The sequence below is a fragment of the Salvelinus fontinalis genome, chromosome 15 (genome assembly GCF_029448725.1).
Source record: "Salvelinus fontinalis isolate EN_2023a chromosome 15, ASM2944872v1, whole genome shotgun sequence".
Lineage (NCBI taxonomy): Eukaryota > Metazoa > Chordata > Actinopteri > Salmoniformes > Salmonidae > Salvelinus > Salvelinus fontinalis.
The window spans coordinates 18,108,101-18,131,829 of record NC_074679.1 but is presented as its reverse complement, the minus strand read 5'-3'; the positions used below and the strand labels follow the sequence as shown (position 1 = coordinate 18,131,829).

At 47.3% G+C, this 23,729-nt stretch overlaps 1 protein-coding gene across 1 annotated transcript in view; it reads right to left on the bottom strand.

Moving 5' to 3' along the window:
- Nucleotides 1-23,729, bottom strand: part of LOC129811503 (BTB/POZ domain-containing protein KCTD3-like) — a 30,985-nt gene that overhangs the window by 3,987 nt on the left and 3,269 nt on the right. The window contains exons 7-18 of the mRNA XM_055862865.1: nucleotides 23,349-23,504; nucleotides 20,895-20,988; nucleotides 20,697-20,781; nucleotides 20,517-20,622; nucleotides 20,262-20,377; nucleotides 20,059-20,146; nucleotides 19,724-19,840; nucleotides 9,526-9,696; nucleotides 7,489-7,644; nucleotides 2,522-2,618; nucleotides 567-760; nucleotides 70-208 (exon numbers count right to left, since the gene is read on the bottom strand). Coding sequence (XP_055718840.1) covers nucleotides 70-208; nucleotides 567-760; nucleotides 2,522-2,618; nucleotides 7,489-7,644; nucleotides 9,526-9,696; nucleotides 19,724-19,840; nucleotides 20,059-20,146; nucleotides 20,262-20,377; nucleotides 20,517-20,622; nucleotides 20,697-20,781; nucleotides 20,895-20,988; nucleotides 23,349-23,504 — 1,519 coding nt within the window. The remainder of the gene's footprint in view (nucleotides 1-69; nucleotides 209-566; nucleotides 761-2,521; nucleotides 2,619-7,488; nucleotides 7,645-9,525; nucleotides 9,697-19,723; nucleotides 19,841-20,058; nucleotides 20,147-20,261; nucleotides 20,378-20,516; nucleotides 20,623-20,696; nucleotides 20,782-20,894; nucleotides 20,989-23,348; nucleotides 23,505-23,729) is intronic.

Below are 23,729 nucleotides of genomic sequence, written 5' to 3'. Positions count from 1 at the left end.
GCATGAAAAAGACACAGTAGACAGACAAACGTGCACAACATAAAGAGTCAGACTCAGGGGTGTAGAGACCTGGAGCAGGACTCTCGGAGACGGCTGGGCTGCAGCACCGAGGGGGCGGGGCTGATGTTGGGCGTGGCACAGCGGGAGGTGCTGAGGTCACACTGGTCCAATAGCTGAAGCAGCTCCTCTTCTGTTGGCCCGCCCACCTCTGTCAATCAAACACATTATAATTGATCAGTGTCAAACTACATGTGAAAACAAAGTGTCAATGACTAATCAAATCAAATGTTATCTGTCAAATGCAGAGAGAAAAATATAGAAGAATAAATACACAATGAGTAGCGATATCTTCACTATATACATTGGGGACAGGTACTGAGTCGATGTGCAGGGGTACGAGGTAATTGAGGTAGGGGTAGTGACTAGGCAGCAGGATAGATAATAAACAGACTACAAGCCATGGATATGTACAATACCCTCAGATGCATAATGTTCCTATACAAATGATTTGTTATCTTTTCACACACACACACATTTCCACTACACATTACACACACACTCCTTACCATCTTTCTTCTTCTCTTCTCCCTTGTTGGCAGTGTCCATAGCGGTGGTGAGGTCCCACATCTGAATGCTGCCATTGCCATGGCCCGTGAACAGGTACCTCCTGGGTCTAGAACCCATCCTGCTAGAACCCTCACACTCCCTAACCGTGAAACACGAGATGGTGGTCCCATCCACTGCCGCCACCTCACAGATCCTTGTGGGGACAAGCAGGACAGACCACATCAGACTGGAATAGACCGGAACTGACTGCATTCAGACCAGAACAGAGCAGCCACAGTTCTGGTAGCTCAGTGTGTTGGAGCCATAGTAATAGTAAATTAATTACAATACTACAGCAATAGTATATTAATAGTCATTTCATAGGATTTCTATGGTTGGAGCATAGTGCTAGCAATACCTGGGTTATAGGTTGTATGTCTACTTGGACCACATTTGGTGATTTTACAGTTGAAGTTGGAAGTTTACATACACTTAGGTTGGAGTCATTAAAACTCGTTATTCAACCACTCCAGACATTTCATGTTAACAAACTATAGTTTTGGCAAGTCGGTTAGGACATCTACTTTGTGCATGACACAAGTAATTTTCCAACAATTATTTACAGACAGATTATTTCACTTATAATTCACTGTATCACAATTCCAGTGGGTCAGAAGTTTACATACTCTAAGTTGACTGTGTCTTTAAACAGCTTGGAAAATTCCAGAAAATGACGTCATGGCTTTAGAAGCATCTGATAGACTAATTGACATCATTTGAGTCAATTGGAGGTGTACCTGTGGATGTATTTCAAGGCCTACCTTCAAACTCAGTGCCCCTTTGCTTGACATCATGGGAAAATCAAAAGAAATCAGCCAAGACCTCAGAAAATAATGTGTAAACCTCCACAAGTCTGGTTTATCCTTGGGAGCAATTTCCAAACGCCTGAAGGTACCAAGTTCATCTGTACAAACAATGGTACGCAAGTATAAACACCATGGGACCACGTAGCCAGACTACGGTTTGCAACTGCACATGGGGACAAAGATCGTACTTTTTGGAGAAATGTCCTCTGGTCTGATGAAACAAAAATATTACTGTTTGGCCATAATGACCATCGTTATGTTTGGTGGAAAAATTGGGGAGGCTTGCAAGCTGAAGAACACCATCCCAACCGTGAAGCACAGGGGTGGCAGAATCAGGTTGTGGGGGTGCTTTGCTGCAGGAGGGACTGGTGCACTTCACAAAATAGATGGCATCATGAGCCAGGAAAATGATGTTGATATATTGAAGCAACATCTCAAGACATCAGTCAGGAAGTGAAAGCTTGGTCGCAAATGGGTCTTCCAAATGGACAATGACCCCAAGCACACTTCCAAAGTTGTGGCAAAATGGCTTAAGGACAACAAAGTCAAGGTATTGGAGTGGCCATCACAAAGCCCTGACCTCAATCCTACAGAAAATTTGTGGGCAGAACTGAAAAAGTATGTGCGAGACAAGGAGGCCTACAAACCTGACTCAGTTACACCAGCTCTGTCAGGAGGAATGAGCCAAAATTCACCTAACTTATTGTGGGAAGCTTGTGGGAGGCTACCTGAAACGTTTGACCCAAGTTAAACAATTTAAAGGCAATGCTACCAAATACTAATTGAGTGTATGTAAACGTCTGACCCACTGGGAATGTGATGAAAGAAATAAAAGCTGAAATAAATCATTCTCTCTACTATTATTCTGACATTTCACATTCTTAAAATAAAGTGGTGATCCTAACTGACCTAAGACAGGGAATTTTTACAATGATTAAATGTCAGGAATTGTGAAAACTGAGTTTAAATGTATTTGGCTCAGGTATATGTAAACTTCCGACTTCAACTGTAAGTGTGTTTACTGTGAGCTGGATGAAAGAGCTAAATGACCATGTTTATCAGACAAGGCTATAACATCATGATATGTGTGTATAACGGATGTGTAATACCTTTTCCCAGTGGAGGAGAGGCGAATAAACAGCTTGTTGGTGATGGGGATGACCTTCTGAATAAACACCTGCTGGTCGTCTCTCTCCCCAAACGGACCTGAGGGGAGACCACACCACCCTGGATACTGGGCTCTAGACCCACCCTGGATACTGGGCTCTAGACCCACCCTGGATACTGGGCTCTAGACCACACCACCCTGTATACTGGTCTCTAGACCACACCACCCTGTATACTGGTCTCTAGACCACACCACCCTGTATACTGGGCTCTAGACCACACCACCCTGGATACTGGTCTCTAGACCACACCACCCTGGATACTGGGCTCTAGACCACACCACCCTGGATACTGGGCTCTAGAACCATCCTGGATACTGGGCTCTAGACCACACCACCCTGGATACTGGGCTCTAGACCCACCCTGGATACTGGGCTCTAGACCACACCACCCTGGATACTGGGCTCTAGACCCACCCTGGATACTGGGCTCTAGACCACACCACCCTGGATACTGGGCTCTAGACCACACCACCCTGGATACTGGGCTCTAGACCCACCCTGGATACTGGGCTCTAGACCACACCACCCTGGATACTGGGCTCTAGACCACACCACCCTGGATACTGGGCTCTAGACCCACCCTGGATACTGGGCTCTAGACCACACCACCCTGGATACTGGGCTCTAGACCACACCACCCTGGATACTGGGCTCTAGACCCACCCTGGATACTGGTCTCTAGACCACACCACCCTGGATACTGGGCTCTAGACCCACCCTGGATACTGGGCTCTAGACCACACCACCCTGGATACTGGGCTCTAGACCCACCCTGGATACTGGGCTCTAGACCACACCACCCTGGATACTGGGCTCTAGACCACACCACCCTGGATACTGGGCTCTAGACCCACCCTGGATACTGGTCTCTAGACCACACCACCCTGGATACTGGGCTCTAGACCCACCCTGGATACTGGTCTCTAGACCACACCACCCTGGATACTGGGCTCTAGACCCACCCTGGATACTGGTCTCTAGACCACACCACCCTGGATACTGGGCTCTAGACCCACCCTGGATACTGGTCTCTAGACCACACCACCCTGGATACTGGTCTCTAGACCCACCCTGGATACTGGTCTCTAGACCACACCACCCTGGATACTGGGCTCTAGACCCACCCTGGATACTGGTCTCTAGACCACACCACCCTGGATACTGGTCTCTAGACCACACCACCCTGGATACTGGGCTCTAGACCCACCCTGGATACTGGTCTCTAGACCACACCACCCTGGATACTGGGCTCTAGACCCACCCTGGATACTGGTCTCTAGACCACACCACCCTGGATACTGGTCTCTAGACCACACCACCCTGGATACTGGGCTCTAGACCCACCCTGGATACTGGTCTCTAGACCACACCACCCTGGATACTGGTGTCTAGACCACACCACCCTGGATACTGGTCTCTAGACCCACCCTGGATACTGGGCTCTAGACCCACCCTGGATACTGGTCTCTAGACCACACCACCCTGGATACTGGTCTCTAGACCACACCACCCTGTATACTGGTCTCTAGACCACACCACCCTGTATACTGGTCTCTAGACCACACCACCCTGGATACTGGTCTCTAGACCACACCACCCTGGATACTGGGCTCTAGACCCACCCTGGATACTGGTCTCTAGACCACACCACCCTGGATACTGGGCTCTAGACCCACCCTGGATACTGGTCTCCAGACCACACCACCCTGGATACTGGGCTCTAGACCCACCCTGGATACTGGTCTCTAGACCACACCACCCTGGATACTGGTCTCTAGACCACACCACCCTGGATACTGGGCTCTAGACCCACCCTGGATACTGGTCTCTAGACCACACCACCCTGGATACTGGGCTCTAGACCCACCCTGGATACTGGTCTCTAGACCACACCACCCTGGATACTGGTCTCTAAACCACACCACCCTGGATACTGGGCTCTAGACCCACCCTGGATACTGGTCTCTAGACCACACCACCCTGGATACTGGTCTCTAGACCACACCACCCTGGATACTGGTCTCTAGACCCACCCTGGATACTGGTCTCTAGACCCACCCTGGATACTGGTCTCTAGACCACACCACCCTGGATACTGGTCTCTAGACCACACCACCCTGTATACTGGTCTCTAGACCACACCACCCTGTATACTGGTCTCTAGACCACACCACCCTGTATACTGGTCTCTAGACCACACCACCCTGGATACTGGTCTCTAGACCACACCACCCTGGATACTGGTCTCTAGACCACACCACCCTGGATACTGGTCTCTAGACCACACCACCCTGGATACTGGTCTCTAGACCCACCCTGGATACTGGTCTCTAGACCCACCCTGGATACTGGTCTCTAGACCCACCCTGGATACTGGTCTCTAGACCACACCACCCTGGATACTGGTCTCTAGACCCACCCTGGATACTGGTCTCTAGACCACACCACCCTGGACACTGGTCTCTAGACCACACCACCCTGGACACTGGGCTCTAGACCCACTCTGGATACTGGGCTCTAGACCCAACCTGGATACTGGTCTCTAGACCCACCCTGGATACTGGGCTCTAGACCCATACTGATCTCTATACCTACCCTGGATACTGGGCTCTAGACCCACCCTTGATACTGGACTCTAGACCCACCCTGGATACTGGTCTCTAGACCCACCCTGGATACTGGGCTCTAGACCCACCCTGGATACTGGGCTCTAGACCTACCCTGGATACTGGTCTCTAGACCCACCCTGGATACTGGGCTCTAGACCCACCCTGGATACTGGTCTCTAGACCCACCCTGGATACTGGTCTCTAGATCCACCCTGGATACTGGTCTCTAGACCCACCCTGGATACTGGTCTCTAGACCACACCACCCTGGATACTGGTCTCTAGACCACACCACCCTGGATACTGGTCTCTAGACCACACCACCCTGGATACTGGTCTCTAGACCCACCCTGGATACTGGTCTCTAGACCACACCACCCTGGACACTGGTCTCTAGACCACACCACCCTGGACACTGGGCTCTAGACCCACTCTGGATACTGGGCTCTAGACCCACTCTGGATACTGGGCTCTAGACCCAACCTGGATACTGGTCTCTAGACCCAACCTGGATACTGGGCTCTAGACCCATACTGATCTCTAGACCTACCCTGGATACTGGGCTCTAGACCCACCCTTGATACTGGGCTCTAGACCCACCCTGGATACTGGTCTCTAGACCCACCCTGGATACTGGGCTCTAGACCCACCCTGGATACTGGGCTCTAGACCCACCCTGGATACTGGGCTCTAGACCTACCCTGGATACTGGGCTCTAGACCCACCCTGGATACTGGGCTCTAGACCCACCCTGGATACTGGGCTCTAGACCCACCCTGGATACTGGTCTCTAGACCACACCACCCTGGATACTGGTCTCTAGACCACACCACCCTGTATACTGGTCTCTAGACCACACCACCCTGTATACTGGTCTCTAGACCACACCACCCTGTATACTGGTCTCTAGACCACACCACCCTGGATACTGGTCTCTAGACCACACCACCCTGGATACTGGTCTCTAGACCACACCACCCTGGATACTGGTCTCTAGACCCACCCTGGATACTGGTCTCTAGACCCACCCTGGATACTGGTCTCTAGACCCACCCTGGATACTGGTCTCTAGACCACACCACCCTGGATACTGGTCTCTAGACCCACCCTGGATACTGGTCTCTAGACCACACCACCCTGGACACTGGTCTCTAGACCACACCACCCTGGACACTGGGCTCTAGACCCACTCTGGATACTGGGCTCTAGACCCAACCTGGATACTGGTCTCTAGACCCACCCTGGATACTGGGCTCTAGACCCATACTGATCTCTATACCTACCCTGGATACTGGGCTCTAGACCCACCCTTGATACTGGACTCTAGACCCACCCTGGATACTGGTCTCTAGACCCACCCTGGATACTGGGCTCTAGACCCACCCTGGATACTGGGCTCTAGACCTACCCTGGATACTGGTCTCTAGACCCACCCTGGATACTGGGCTCTAGACCCACCCTGGATACTGGTCTCTAGACCCACCCTGGATACTGGTCTCTAGACCCACCCTGGATACTGGTCTCTAGACCCACCCTGGATACTGGTCTCTAGACCACACCACCCTGGATACTGGTCTCTAGACCACACCACCCTGGATACTGGTCTCTAGACCACACCACCCTGGATACTGGTCTCTAGACCCACCCTGGATACTGGTCTCTAGACCACACCACCCTGGACACTGGTCTCTAGACCACACCACCCTGGACACTGGGCTCTAGACCCACTCTGGATACTGGGCTCTAGACCCACTCTGGATACTGGGCTCTAGACCCAACCTGGATACTGGTCTCTAGACCCACCCTGGATACTGGGCTCTAGACCCATACTGATCTCTAGACCTACCCTGGATACTGGGCTCTAGACCCACCCTTGATACTGGGCTCTAGACCCACCCTGGATACTGGTCTCTAGACCCACCCTGGATACTGGGCTCTAGACCCACCCTGGATACTGGGCTCTAGACCCACCCTGGATACTGGGCTCTAGACCTACCCTGGATACTGGGCTCTAGACCCACCCTGGATACTGGGCTCTAGACCCACCCTGGATACTGGGCTCTAGACCCACCCTGGATACTGGGCTCTAGACCCACCCTGGATACTGGTCTCTAGACCCACCCTGGATACTGGGCTCTAGACCCACCCTGGATACTGGGCTCTAGACCCACCCTGGATACTGGTCTCTAGACCCACCCTGGATACTGGGCTCTAGATTTACTTTAACAATTGTCCATTCACCCCTTCCATTTACCATATCTATTCACTTTCTCCTTCCCTCCCGCTCCCCCTCTCTCACCAATGTCGTTGCCTGATGAGTAGCTGCCGTGGCTCTCAGTCTCCTCCAATGAGAGGATCTTAAAGGAGGCGAGGGGGGTGGAGCCAGGCTGCGTGGAGATCATGCCTCGGAACCGCGTCACTGTCCACGTACGCACATGGTTGTTGTCCGCACACACTGAAAGGAGACAAAACACACACCCAAAGACAGACAGACGAGAGACACACAATGTATATGAAACACAGCCAGGCCCACCCTGGAGCCAGACCCACCCTGGAGCCAGACCCACTCTGGAGCCAGACCCTCCCTGGAGCCAGACCCACCCTGGAGCCAGACCCACCCTGGAGCCAGACCCACTCTGGAGCCAGACCCTCCCTGGAGCCAGACCCACCCTGGAGCCAGACCCACCCTGGAGCCAGACCCTCCCTGGAGCCAGACCCTCCCTGGAGCCAGACCCACTCTGGAGCCAGACCCACTCTGGAGCCAGACCCACTCTGGAGCCAGACCCTCCCTGGAGCCAGACCCTCCCTGGAGCCAGACCCACTCTGGAGCCAGACCCACTCTGGAGCCAGACCCACCCTGGAGCCAGACCCACCCTGGATCCAGACCCACCCTGGATACATACAGATATATTATCATCATCATTATCGTTATTTTCTTATCCCGCTTCCATAATAACTAGTGCTGAACGATTAACTGAAATGTTGGTAATTTGACCGATGTCGGTTTAATTATTTGAATTCCATTTTTTTTCTTTTTTCTGTGAGCTCAATGTGCACATTGCGCACTTTATCTAGAGATAAATCAGATCAAGCCGAACTGTGTGAAGTTGTAGTTTCCAACAGGCCAATATTCTACATAGTTTAGCATAGAAAACGTGATAATCAACTACAATGACCATAATCCATTGCGTGCCTACGTGTCCGTTCTGTGTTTCTTTTACGCATACAATGGAAGAGAGAAGGATGCGAGATCAAAAGGGGATAAATAGAGAGCAGTTCCTTCGCCAGGTATTTTTACCTGAAAACACTGTACATGATCTAAGTGCAGCCCACTGCTGTCTTTCCTCTTTATTATTGGCTGTAAATAATTTATTTTAAAATATTAATGCAACATACAACCCTGTCAACAGCAAACCACCCTGCATCCCACTGATGTCTTTCTTCTGAAGCTAAGCAGGGTTGGTCCCTGGATGGGAGACCAGATGCTGCTGGAAGTGGTGTTGGAGGGCCAGTAGGAGGCACTCTTTCCTCAGGTCTAAAAAAATATCCCAATGCCCCAGGGTAGTGATTGGGGACATAGGGTGCTGTATTTTGGATGGAACGTTAAATGGGTGTCCTGATTCTCTGTGGTCAATAAAGATCCCATGGCACTTATTGTAAAAGTAGGGGTGTTAACCCCGGCGTCCTGGCTAAATTCCCAATCTGGCCCTCATACCATCATGGCCACCTAATCACCCCCAGCTTCCAATTGGCTCATTCATCCCCCCTCCGCTCCCCTGTAACTATTCCCCAGGTCGTTGCTATAAATGAGAATTTGTTCTCAGTCAACTTACCTTGTAAAATAAAATAAAAAGTGATTGATAGATTCAGCAGTCATAAAATATGCCTTTATTTACTTTGAAGAACAACTAAAATAGTGATTTTGATTGGCAGCAGCTCTACAGAGATGAGTTTGAATTAAATAATAAAGTAATCAAATAAAACAAATGTAATATACACCACTGAAATATTTTATTAAAGTAATGTGAATAAATGATGGTTAATAAGTGTAATCAGTAATGGGCAGTCACTACTATCATGGGACTTTTATTCATTGTTTTATTCTGTGTTGTTACAGCATTCAACCCACATAATTGCATAGTGCATTTAATTATGTTTTACATTTTTTTATCAAAACCGAATCGAAAATCGCGATTATTTTTGTAATAATCAAACCAAAACCGAACAGACCTCAAAAAGAGAACCTCAAAAACAGACCTACATTTTTTTTTTTTTATCACTCAGCACTAATAACTCGGCTCAAATAAATCACAATATTTCCCTTGTCCCTTCTTACCTGAGACAAGGTGTTTCTCAGAGAGCATGATCTTGGTGACAGGGGAGCGGTGGACAGTAAAGGTCTGGAAGAGCTGAGGTCCAGAGCCTACTGTCTCAGGGTGTTGGACTATGACCCTCACTGCTCCAGAACTGGTCCCATACGCTATCTCTATCCAGTTACCACTCACACCTAGAGAGAGGGGGAGCAGAGAGAGAGGGAGCAGAGAGAAAGAAAGAGAGAGAGAGAGAGCAGAGAGAGAGAGACGGAGCAGAGAGAAAGAAAGAGAAAGAGAGAGAGAGCAGAGAGAGCGAGAGAGAGAGAGGGAGCAGAGAGAGAGAGAGAAGGAGCAGAGAGAGAGAGAGAAGGAGCAGAGAGAGAGAGAGAGAGGGAGCAGAGAGAGAGAGGGAGCAGAGAGAGAGAGAGAGAGAAACACATTTTTTTATAAACTCCCATACAAAACATTAAGAACACCTGCTCTTTCCATGACAGACTGACCAGGTGAAAGTTATGATTCCTTATTGATGTCACTTGTTAAATCCACTTCAATCAGTGTAGATGAAGGGGAGAAGGTTAAAGAAGGATTTTTAAGGCTTGAGACATGGATTGTGTCTGTGTGCCATTCTTAGGGTGAATGGGTAAGACAAAAGATTTAAGTGCCTTTGAATGGGGTATGGTAGTAGGTCCCAGGCACACTGGTTTTTCAAGAACTGCAACGCTGCAGAGTTTTTCACGCCCAACAGTTTTCTGTGTGAATAAAGAATGGTTCACCACCCAAATGACATCCAGCCAACTTGACACAACTGTGGGAAGCATTGGAGTCAACATTGGCCAGCATCCCTGTGGAACGCTTTCAACACCTTGCAGGGTCCATGCAACCCAACAATTTGAGCCAAATGGGGGGAGGGGGGGTGCAATTCAGTATTAAGAAGGTGTTCCTAAAGTTTGGTGTACTCGGTGTACACAAGCTTCAAACAGCTAAAAAAACTTTTGGTTATGGAAAATATATTTCACAGTGGTTTAGATGGTACAAAGATTCTCTTCCCAATGACTGTTTGCTTTGTCACAAACTGAAATTAGGCAAAATATTATTAATTTTAGTAACCAGGAAATGGCGATTTCAGCATAGTGCGCCTTTAAAACAATTCCAGAGTTTAATGGCTGTGATCGAAGAAAACTGAGGATGGATCAACAACATTGTAGTTACTCCACAATACTAACCTAAATGACAGAGTGAAAAGAAAAAGCCTGTACAAAAAAAAAAATCAAAAACATGCATCCTATTTGCAATAAGGCACTAAAGTAACACTGCAAAAAATGTGGCAAAGAATATTGTCGTGAATACTTTCCGAATGCACTGTATTTTTAAGCATGGTGGTGGCTGCATCAAGTTATGGGTATGCTTGATATCGGCAAGGACTATGGAGTTTTTTAGGATAAAAATAAACCGATTAGAGCTAAGCACAGGTAATATCCTAGAGGGACACATGGTTTAGTCTGCTTTCCAAAAGACATTGGGAGACAAATTCACCTTTCAGCAGGACAATTACACAAGGCCAAATATACACTGGAGTTGCTTACCAAGACGACATTAAATGTTCCTGAGTGGCCTAGTTACACTTTGGACCTAAACAGGCTTGAAAATCTATGGCAAGACTTGAAAATGGCTGTCTAGCAATGATCAACAACCAACTTGACAGAGCTTGAAGAATTTAAAAAATAATAAATGTGCTAAAATATTGTACAATCCAGGTGTGCTCTTAGAGTCTTACCCAGAAACTCACAGCTGTAATCGCTGTCCAAGGTCATTCTAACATGTATTGACTCAGGGTTGTGAATAGTTATGTAAATTACACTGAACAAAAATATAAACGCAACAATTTCACTGAGTTACAGTTCATATAAGGAAATCAGTCAATTGAAATAAATTCATTAGGCCCTAATCTATGGATTTCACATGACTGGGCACAGCCATGGGTGGGCCTGGGAGGGCATAGGCCCATCCACTTGGGAGCGAGGCTCACCCACATGTTATCTACAAGTCTCTGCTAGGTAAAGCCCCGCCTTATCTCAGCTCACTGGTCACCATAGCAGCACCCACTCGTAGCACGCGCTCCAGCAGGTATATCTCACTGGTCACCCCCAAAGCCAATTCCTCCTTTGGTCGCCTTTCCTTACAGTTCTTTGCTGCCAATGACTGGAACGAATTGCAAAAATCAATGAAGCTGGAGACTCATATCTCCCTCACTAGCTTTAAGCACCAGCTGTCAGAGCAGCTCCCAGATCACTGCATCTGTACATAGCCCATCTGTTAACAGCCCACCTATCTACCTCATCCCCAAACTGTATTTATTTATTTTTCTTGCTCTTTTGCACCCCAGTATCTCTACTTGCAGATTCATCTTCTGCACATCTACCATTCCAGTGTTTAATTGCTATATTGAAATTACTTCGCCACCATGGCCTATTTATTGCCTTAACTCCCTTATCTTACCTTATTTGCACTCACTGTATATAGACTTTTTGTTTTCTTTTTTCTACTGTATTATTGACTGTGTTTTGTTTATTCCATGTGTAACTCTGTGTTGTATGTGTCGATTTGCTATGCTTTATCTTGGCCAGGTCGCAGTTGCAAATGAGAACTTGTTCTCAACTAGCCTACCTGGTTAAATAAAGGTGAAATAAAAATAGAAATAAACCCACTGGGGAGCCAGGCCCAGCCAATCAGAATGTGTTTTTCCCCACAAAAGGGCTTTTTACAGACAGAAATACTCCTCAGTTTCATCAGCTGTCCGGCTGGCTAGTCTCAGACGATCCCACATTGTCACGATCGTCTTGAGGACAATGAGTGGACCAAGGCGCAGCGTGTGAAAAATACATCTTCTTTTATTTGGAAGACGAAAACGAACGAAAACAAAACAACAAACAGACGAACGTGAAGCTATAAAAGACTAAGTGCTAACATGCAACATAGACAATTACCCACAAAAGCCTACTGCCTATGGCTGCCTTAAATATGGCTCCCAATCAGAGACAATGAATGACAGCTGTCTCTGATTGAGAACCATTCAGGCAACCATAGACATACCTAGACACCTACACTCAAACACAAACCCATCTACTCTACCTAAACCCCCTATACCATACAACCACCCAAGACGAGACAAAAACACACAAACATCCCCCCTGTCACACCCTGACCTAACCAAACTATTACAGAAAACAAAGATAACAAAGGCCAGGGCGTGACAGTACCCCCCCCCCCCAAAGGTGCGGACTCCGGCCGCAAAACCTGACACAGAAGGGGAGGGTCCGGGGTGGGCCTTATTATGGCGGCGGCTCGGGTGCGGGACGTGGCCCCCACTCCACCATTGTCAATACCCGCTTTGGTGGCTCTGGTAGATCCTGGCTGACTGGCGGCTCTGGTAGATCCTGGCTGACTGGCGGCTCTGGAAGATCCTGGCTGACTGGCGGCTCTAGAAGATCCTGGCTGACTGGCGGCTCTGGCAGGTCATGGCTGACTGGCGGCTCTGGCAGGTCATGGCTGACTGGCGGCTCTGGCAGGTCATGGCTGACTGGCGGCTCTGGCAGGTCATGGCTGACTGGCGGCTCTGGCAGGTCATGGCTGACTGGCGGCTCTGGCAGGTCATGGCTGACTGGCGGCTCTGGCAGGTCATGGCTGACTGGCGGCTCTGGCAGGTCATGGCTGACTGGCGGCTCTGGCAGGTCATGGCTGACTGGCTGCTCTGGCAGGTCATGGCTGACTGGCGGCTCTGGCTGGTCATGGCTGGCTGACGGTTCTGGCTGGTCATGGCTGGCTGACGGCTCTGGCTGGTCATGGCTGGCTGACGGCTCTGGCTGGTCATGGCTGGCTGACGGCTCTGGCTGGTCATGGCTGGATGACGGCTCTGGCTGGTCATGGCTGGATGACGGCTCTGGCTGGTCATGGCTGGATGACGGCTCTGGCTGCTCCTGTCTGGCGGAAGGGTCTGGCTGCTCCTGTCTGGCGGAAGGCTCTGGCTGCTCCTGTCTGGCGGAAGGCTCTGGCTGCTCCTGTCTGGCGGAAGGCTCTGGCTGCTCCTGTCTGGCAGAAGGCTCTGGCTGCTCCTGTCTGGCGGAAGGCTCTGGCTGCTCCTGTCTGGCGGAAGGCTCTAGCGGCTCCTGTCTGGCGGACGGCTCTAGCGGCTCCTGTCTGGCGGACGGCTCTAGCGGCTCCTGTCTGGCGGACGGCTCTAGCGGCTCCTGACTGACGGACGTCTCTGAAGGCTCAGGACAGACGGGCGGATTTGAAGGCTCAGGACAGACGGGCGGCTTTGAAGGCTCAGGACAGACGGGCGGCTTTGAAGGCTCAGGACAGACGGGCAGCGCAGGCGGCGCTTGGCAGACGGGCAGCTCAGACGGCATTGGGCAGACGGGCAGTTCAGGCGCCGTTGGGCAGACGGCAGACTCTGGCCAGCTGAGGCGCAGTGTAGGCCTGGTGCGCGGTACCGGAACTGGAGGTACCGGGCTAAGGACACGCACCTTCAGGCTAGTGCGGCTGGCAGCAACAGGACGCACAGGACTCTGGAGACGCACAGGAGGCTTGGTGCGTGGTGTAGGCACTGGTGGTAATGGGCTGGAGACACGCACCACTTGGCTAGTGTGTGGAGGAGGAACAGGGCTCTGGAGACGCACAGGAAGCCTGGTGCGTGGTGTAGGCACTGGTGGTACTGGGCTGGGGCGGGGAGGTGGCGCCGGAAATACCGGACCGTGCAGGCGTACTGGCTCCCTTGAGCACTGAGCCTGCCCAACCTTACCTGGTTGTATGCTCCCCGTAGCCCAACCAGTGCGGGGAGGTGGAATAACCCGCACTGGGCTGTGTAGGCGAACCGGGGACACCATGCGTAAGGCTGGTGCCATGTATGGCGGCCCGAGGAGACGCATTGGAGACCAGACGCGTTGAGCCGGCTTCATGGCACCTGCCTCAATACTCAATCTAGCCCGGCCGATACGAGGATCTGGTATGTACCGCACCGGGCTATGCACACGTACAGGAGACACCATGCGCTCTACCGCATAACACGGTGTCTGCCCGTACTCTCGCTCTCCACGGTAAGTACAGGGAGTTGGCTCAGGTCTCCTACCTGACTTCGCCACACTCCGTTGTAGCCACACTCCGTTGTAGCCCCCCCCCAAGAAATTTTTGGGCTTGATTAACAGGCTTCCAGCCCCGCCTCCGTGCTGCCTCCTCATACCACCGCCTCTCGGCTTTAGCTGCCTCCAGCTGTTCACGAGGGCTGCGATATTCTCCAGGTTGAGCCCAAGGTCCCTTAACATCCAATTCGTCCTCCCATGTCCAGAAATCCTGTGTAGGTTGCTCCTGCTGCTGCTTAACACGCTGCTTGGTCCTTTTGTGGTGGGTAATTCTGTAACGGTCGTCTTGTGGTGAATGAGTGGACCAAGGCGCAGCGTGTGAAAAATACATCTTCTTTTATTTGGAAGACGAAAACGAACGAAAACAAAACAACAAACAGACGAACGTGAAGCTATAAAAGACTAAGTGCTAATATGCAACATAGACATAGACAATTACCCACAAAAGCCTACTGCCTATGGCTGCCTTAAATATGGCTCCCAATCAGAGACAATGAATGACAGCTGTCTCTGATTGAGAACCATTCAGGCAACCATAGACATACCTAGACACCTACACTCAAACGCAAAAACTCTACTCTACCTAAACCCCCTATACCATACAACCACCCAAGACGAGACAAAAACACACAAACATCCCCCCTGTCACACCCTGACCTAACCAAACTATTACAGAAAACAAAGATAACAAAGGCCAGGGCGTGACACACATATCATCAATATGTGGAGGTCCTGGGCTGGCGTGGTTACACATGGTCGGTGGTTGTGAGGCCGGTTGGACGTACTGACAAATTCTATAAAGCGATGTTAGAGGTGGCTTATGGTAGAGAAATTAACATTAATTTCTCTGGCAACAGCTCTGGTGGACATTCCTGCAGTCAGCATGCCAATGGCACACTCCCTCAAAACTTGAGACATTTTAGAGTAGTCTTTTATTGTCATGTTTAATGATCATGCTGTTTAATCAGCTTCTTGATATGCCTAACTTGTCAGGTGGATGGATTATCTTGGCAAATGAGAAATGCACACTAACATGGATGTAAACAAATGTGTGCACAAAATTTGAGAGAAATAAGCTTTTTGTGCATATGGAACATTTCATACATTTTATTTCAGCTTATAAAACATGGGACCAACACTTTACATGTTGCATGTATATTTTTGCTCAGCATAGATTTCTGTATTTAATTTCTCTATAAATTTGCTCGTGGTGGCGCAACATCCTTTTAAAGAGACTTTATGTTGGTGTTTCTTTTATTTTGGCGGTTACCTGTTTGTGCTTGTGATAAAAATTAAAACACAGTTATTTTTTGGAAACTATTGATCTTCTGTAGCTAAATTATGCTATCTGGTGTATTCTGATGATTGAGAACAGCTTGAGCCACTGTATTAATTTGTCCCTGGCTAAAACGGCTTGTTATGGACTTGGGGCTCATGTACGGCGCACTTAGTTTACAGAAAAATACCACCTCAAATGCATATGCACACAAACTGATCCACCGAATTAACCTTATCATCACACCAAGGAGATCTAGAATCCAAGTTCTTAAAAACTTCTTCAGGATTGTTGAGCTAACGTAGGCTAATGCGATTAGCATGAGGTTGTAAGTAACAAGAACATTTCCCAGGACATAGACATATCTGATATTGGCAGAAAGCTTAAATTCTTGTTAATCTAACTGCACTGTCCAATTTAAAGTAGCTAGAATACCATGCTATTGTTTGAGGAGAGTGCACAGTTTTGAACATGAAAAGTTATTAATAAACAAATTAGGCACATTTGGGCAGTCTTGACACAATTTTGAACAGAAATGCAATGGTTCATTGGATCAGTCTAAAGCGTTGCACATACACTGCTGCCAAATAGTGGCCAGAATCTAAATTGCATCTGGGCTGGAATAATACATTATGGCCTTTCTCTTGCATTTCAAAGATGGTGGTACAAAGAAAATACAAAAAAAGGTTGGTTATTTTTCTTTGTATTATCTTGTACCAGATCTAATGTGTTATATTCTCCTACATTCCTTTCACATTTCCACAAACTCCAAAGTGTTTCCTTTCAAATGGTACCAAGAATATGTATATCATTGCTTCAGGTCCTGAGCTCCAGGCAGTTAGATTTGGGTATGTCATTTTAGGCGAAAATTGAAAAAAAGGGGCTGATCCTTAACAGAACTCCACGGACGCCCTGTTGCGCAGTGGAACTCAGGCCGATATGTGACCACTTAGTTACTGTGCTGTCCTTTCTGCATCAGGATTCGAAGGATGCTCAAATCAATTAAAACAACCCTCAGCAATATCTGTTGCCTACGCCTAATAGTCCTACTTATCACTAGGGAAGCAGATATCCTAGCGGTTAAGAATGTTGGGCCAGTACGTGAAAAACCTGTTGATGTTCCCTTGATCGAGGCACTTAACCCTAATTGCTCCTGTAAGTCGATCCGGATAAGAGCGTCCGCTAAATGACAAATGTAAAATCACTTATTATTATTACAAATAGAAAATTATCACTTCTCACAATGGTGCTTGTTTAGTAAAGTTAAATCAGAGCTGAATCATTGTCTCACAAGATCACAATGATTCATTAGTATTTTACATAACAGAACCGAATATAATAGCATACAGTGCTAAAAAAGTATTCAGACCCCTCGACTATTTCCACATTGTTACATTACGGTCTTATTCTAAAAATGGATGAAATACATATTTTCCTCATCAATCTACAAAACTGGTTTTTAGATTTTTTTGGGATTGTTTAATAAAACAGAAATACTTTATTTACATAAGTATTCAGAACCTTTGGTATGAGACTCAAAATAGAGCTCTGGTGCATCCTGTTTCCATTGATCATCCTTGAGATGTTACTACAACTTGATTGGAGTTCACCTGTGGTAAATACAATTGATTTGACATGATTTGGAAAGGCACACACCTGTCTATATAAGGTCCCACAGTTGACAGTGGATGTCAGAGAAAAACCAAGCCATGAGGTTGAAGGAAATGTCCATAGAGCTCCAAGACAGGATTGTGTCTAAGCATAGATCTGAGGGAGGGTACCAAAAAAATGACAGCAGCATTGAAGGTTCCCAAAAACACAGTGGCCTCAATCATTTTAAATGGAAGAAGTTTGGAACCACCGAGACTCTACCTAGAGCTGGTCACCCGGCCAAACTGAGCAATCGGGGGAGAAGGGCCTTGGTCAGGGAGGTGACCATGAACCTGATGGTCACTCAGAGAGCGTCAGAGTTTCTCTGTGGAGATGGGAGAGCTTTCCAGAAAGACAACCATCTCTGCAGCACTCCACCAATCAGGCCTTTATGGTAGAGTGGCTAGATGGAAGCCACTCCTCACTAAAAGGCACGACAGCCCGCTTGGAGTTTGCCAAAAGACACTTAAAGGACTCTCAGACCATGAGAAACAATATTTGGAGCAATGTACAAAGAGATCCTTGATGAAAACCTGCTCCAGAGCGCTCAGGACCTCAGACTGGGGCAAAGGTTCACCTTATAACAGGACAACGACCCTAAGCACACAGCCAAGACAACGCAGGAGTGGCTTCGGGACAAGTCTGACTGTTCTTGAGTGGCCCAGCCAGAGCCCAGACTTGAACCCAATCGAACATCTCTGGGCAGAACTGAAAATAGCGGTGCAGCGACACTACCCATCCAACCTGACAGAACTTGAGAGGATCTGCAGAGAAGAATGGGAGAAACTCCCCAAATACAGGTGTGCCAAGTTTGTAGGGTCATACCCAAGAAGACTCGAGGTGGTAATCGCTGACAAAGGTGCTTCAACAAAGTACTGAGTAAAGGGTCTGAATACTTATGTAAATGTGATATTTCCATTTTTATTAGCAAAAATGTCTATAAACCGGTTTTCCTTTGTCATTATGGGGTATTGTGTTTAGATTGATGAGGGGGGAAATGATTTAATCGATTTTAGAATAAGGTTGTAACGTAAGAAAATGTGGAAAAAGTTACGGGGTCTGAATACTTTCAGAATACACTGTATACTGTAGCATAGTAGTCTTATAATATGTTACAACAAAAATACCTCCTCAATCATTTCTAATCTGATGCTAAATAGTCCCCAAAAAATCCTCATGCGGCCAAAACTCAACGACGCGTGCCACAAGGCAGGATACACTGACTTAAACAAAATACAAGAAAGGCTACTAGTTTGTTAACACCGTCTGCTTTAATTCGCTCACAAAATACTAATTCAAGAAGATCTAAATGCATATTCCCATGAAACTGACTGAGATCAAATTACTGGCATGCAGTTTGGACATTTCACCGGTAAAATGTAAATTACTTTCATTCACGATTAACACTTATGATGGCCTATTTTGAAATTAGAGTTTGAAGTTTGAGGGTATCAAAAAAATAGGCAACTGGATGATGGATTTTATGTATAGGCCTATTCTACAATGATATTCAGTAGGCTACACCTGTCAGTAGGCTACACCTGTCAGTAGGCTACACCTGTCAGTAGTCTACACCTGTCAGTAGGCTACACCTGTCAGTAGGCTACACCTGTCAGTAGGCTACACCTGTCAGTAGTCTACACCTGTCAGTAGGCTACACCTGTCAGTAGGCTACACCTGTCAGTAGTCTACACCTGTCAGTAGGCTACACCTGTCAGTAGTCTACACCTGTCAGTAGGCTACACCTGTCAGTAGGCTACACCTGTCAGTAGGCTACACCTGTCAGTAGGCTACACCTGTCAGTAGGCTACACCTGTCAGTAGTCTACACATGTCAGTAGGCTACAAACTTTGAGGAATTATGTCATTAAAAAAATGTAAATGACGCTCCCTCACCGGAAAAATTGCCCTGTTTGTACTTCAACTATTTGCACATTATTACAACACTGTGCATAGAGAGAGAGAGAGAGAGAGAGAGAGAGAGAGAGAGAGAGAGAGAGAGAGAGAGAGAGAGAGAGAGAGAGAGAGATAGAGAGAGAATACATCGCAAAAGATCATTTCTTAGAAAGGCTGAACTCAAATAATACATTTCAGTCTTCGTTGGTGTGTGTGCATGCATGTCCGCATGCGTGTTTGAGAGTGTGTCTGTGTATGCACTCACTGGTCTTGGGTGTGAAGTAGACACTCAGGGCAGTTATAGCATCGTTAGATGGGTCGTGGTACAGTTCTGTCACCAACAGATCATTATCCTTCATCCTCAAAGGAAACTTCTGCATGTCTGTGTGAGTGAGTGAGTGTGAGAGAGGAAACACATATGAAACCAAGAAGGGTTGGGGTCAATTCCATTTCAATTCAGGAAGTAAACGAAAAGTCCAATTCCACTTCCTGAATTAACTGTGTGTGTGGTGTGGTGTGGTGTGGTGTGGTGTGGTGTGGTGTGGTGTGATGTGATGTGATGTGATGTGGTGTGATGTGATGTGGTGTGTGTGTGTGTACCTATATAGTAGATGGAGCCGTTGTTGCAGCCCAGAAGCAGGAAGGAGCCAGCTGTGTCACAGCTGGTGATGGGAACTACATCTTGCACCTGATGGAGAGAAAAGAAAGGGTTAAACTCTCTCCCTTTCTCATACACACACTGTCAAACACATACCTACCCACTTTCAATGACACACAGCCACACACACCCTATGTATTACTACCTGCCAATGCTGTGTGACAGCGTTCCAGACCCCCACCTTCCCCGTGTGACTGGTGGCCACTAGCTGGTTCCCAATGAAGAACATATGATCTACTGGTACACCCAGACTAAACACACCTAGAGAGCGAGAGAGAGATAGAACAGAGACAGAGAGAGAGGGGGAGAGAGAGAGGAGGGGATAGAGTGAGTCAATAACACACACACACACACACAAACATGTCTCTCTTTCACAATCTCTCAAACACACCCCCCCTACCTATCTCGTTGCCGCTCCCTCCGTCCTGGATGCTCCAGAGGATGATGTTGCTAGCGGAGGCGGCTGCCACCATCTTGTCCTTATCGCCATGGGGACCACCTACCACCTTAAAAAGAATACATATGATAGATAATGCAACTTTCAGGACAATCCATTGTGATTATAGCAGTATAACAGTACCTTGGCGTTGAGAGCGATTCTCTCAATGGACCAGTCCAGATAGGGGCTAAAAAACACCTGCTGCCACCCTGACGACTCCTTTATCCTGGAGTGGAGAATACACACACGTTAGTACACACACACTCAAGATTTATGAGCATAATCTATCAATTATATCAACTCTGAGTGGATGGATCCAACTACAAATGCCAGAGTTACCTGTAGCAGATGACAAAGTGTGCATAAGCCACTACGATCCAGTTATGATGTCCAGCTACAATCAGCACCTTCCTAGGATCCACCACAGCACCTGGAAACATAACATAGTACTTTCCATAGTACTTGACTAACTGCCTGGACACTCACAGTGCTGTACAATGTACAGGTAACTGTACATCGTAACTGTACATTAGTACAAAGTATATTGTACAAAGTATATTGAAAGCAGGTGCTTTCACACAGGCGAAAATATCATCCCATCATGCTTAGAGTCAAGTGTAGAAATGCTAGGCAGGCCATTATTTTGGCTACCATGGCTTTGCCCCCACAGAATGACAATGTCCCGCACGAGCGGTCACTGATTGTTTGATGAGCTTGAAAACGATGTAAATCATCTGTCACGGTGCCTGAGACAGCATTTTCCACCACCTTCAACAAAACACAAAATGATGGAATTTCTCATGAAAAGAATGGTGTCACTTTATTTTGTCAGTTACCTGGTTTGGGTAGGCCGGTGCTGGTACCATTTCCCCCTACTTTTTAAGCTAGACATGCGCTGTACATTACACCATGATTGCGCAATAGTGCTTACAAATGCAATGTGATTTTTTAAAGTCTGTACATGACCATGTACAATGTATTTGAGTGAGGGTGTCAACAAAATGTTATGTCATCAATATAATTCATAGAATAATTCAGCTCTGTGCATACTACACTAAGAGCCCTGTCATGGTTTCTGACCAGCTTAAACTGGCTGTGGCTCTAACACACACACACACCCCCCCACCAAGGTTTCCGTTAGGAAAATGTGGCACCGGACATTTGCAGGCACCATTTTAATTTACTGGACATTTGAGAAATTGACCAGACCCATATGCATTGGATGCGTAACCTAATTAGGGTGTTCGTCCACGGTGCAAAGAATGATGTAAATCACATTTAGAATATGTAAATTCATATTAACAGAACATGCAAGTCTAGGATGCAATGATATGCGGTCCTTACCTAATTCTGATGTGCACTTTGAACATGTTAGAATAACTGTCTACATATGCTTTTCCTCATCCAACAAGACAAGTAGCAAAATCACTACCTTATGTCAATCTAGTATAGTAGAGAAGTTTAGGCTACCTATTCTATTGGTCAGCTTTTTAAGAAAGAAATAGCCTGTTCCAAACAGACTCTGGGACAGTTATAGACACATCCCAAATTCATACAATCAGTAGGCCTAGGCTACAGAAACAAAAAATAACTTTTAAAAGCAATGAGTCTGATGCAACAGATCAGAACTTTTAGCTTAAAATGTTGATAAACTATTATTTATTCACATTATAAGCGCAGCAATGCACACAAGGCAGGAGGCTACGCGTGAATGTTTGTTCCATAATGCAATTAGCGGGACAACACAGTTGTCAAAAGGGCACTGCATATGCGAGCGGATTCATGTGACAGAGATTAAAATATTTGTTCGAAATTTAGAAAGAGGAGATCTTTCCCGAACTAAACTCGGAAACTCTGGCCTCTTTCTAGAGCTCTGACTTTCCAAAATAATTCCAACTCGGAAACTCTGGCCTCCTTCTAGAGCTCTGACTTTCCAAACTAATTCCAACTCGGAAACTCTGGCCTCTTTCTAGAGCTCTGACTTTCCAAAATAATTCCAACTCAGAAACTCTGGCCTCCTTCTAGAGCTCTGACTTTCCAAACTAATTCCAACTCGGAAACTCTGGCCTCTTTCTAGAGCTCTGACTTTCCGAACTAATTCCAACTCGGAAACTCTGGCCTCTTTCTAGAGCTCTGACTTTCCGAACTAATTCCAACTCGGAAACTCTGGCCTCTTTCTAGAGCTCTGACTTTCCAAACTAATTCCAACTCGGAAACTCTGGCCTCCTTCTAGAGCTCTGACTTTCCAAACTAATTCCAACTCGGAAACTCTGGCCTCTTTCTAGAGCTCTGACTTTCCAAACTGAAGATCAGTGACGTCGTATTTCCCCAGTTGTGTTGAAAGCACCACAAGATGCTGCAGATGTTCTACTCAAAGGCTCTGCATTTGTATGCTGTACACGTGTGATAAGATAAATAACAAATATACTGTGCACACAAGCCAATTTAATTTCATACAATTATGCAAATGACCTATAGAACGATAAGCATGACTAGTCAAATGTATTTCCATCAGTGAATAGGCTAAAAAGCATTATTTCGCGCCAATTTTATTTATCAGCTTTTCTAAAAACTTTTTGGGGGACAAAAGCCAGCTTTTACAGGCTAACGGAAACCCTGGCACACACAGCCCATCTCCTGACCAATGGTAGGACTGAGTATTCTGATTGCTCGTTAAACAGGCACACAGTGTTCTAATGTGTCTGGGGAGTAGAACAGCCCAGCGCCAGCCCTGCTCCATGCCTCATTACACACACCCTTGTTTTTTAACCATTAACTGCCCCCCTGCTTACCCAATGTGTGGCCCCTCGGCTCCAGGGGGTCCGGGAAGGGAGGGGTGGAGGGGGCAGGTTTGGGAGAACCCCCCCTCTGCTCTGCTAGGACCAGGCCGATCCTCAGCGGCAAGGCCAGAGGCTGCAGGGGTAGGGCTGGAGTTACGGGCTGGGAGAGCTGTGGGAGAAGCACATTCTTTAATCCACCAATCAACCAACTAACTCATGAAATAATACATCAAATTCTACATTACTAACACATTTTATAAATGCCAAAAATACCAAAAGTACAAAGACAAAACTAACACTAGCAAGAGCGTCACTAGAGCACTTATATTTCCCTTGTAAACAAACAGAGGAATAGAGAGAGAGTACAATGTCCTGTAATTCACCTGTGCCAGAG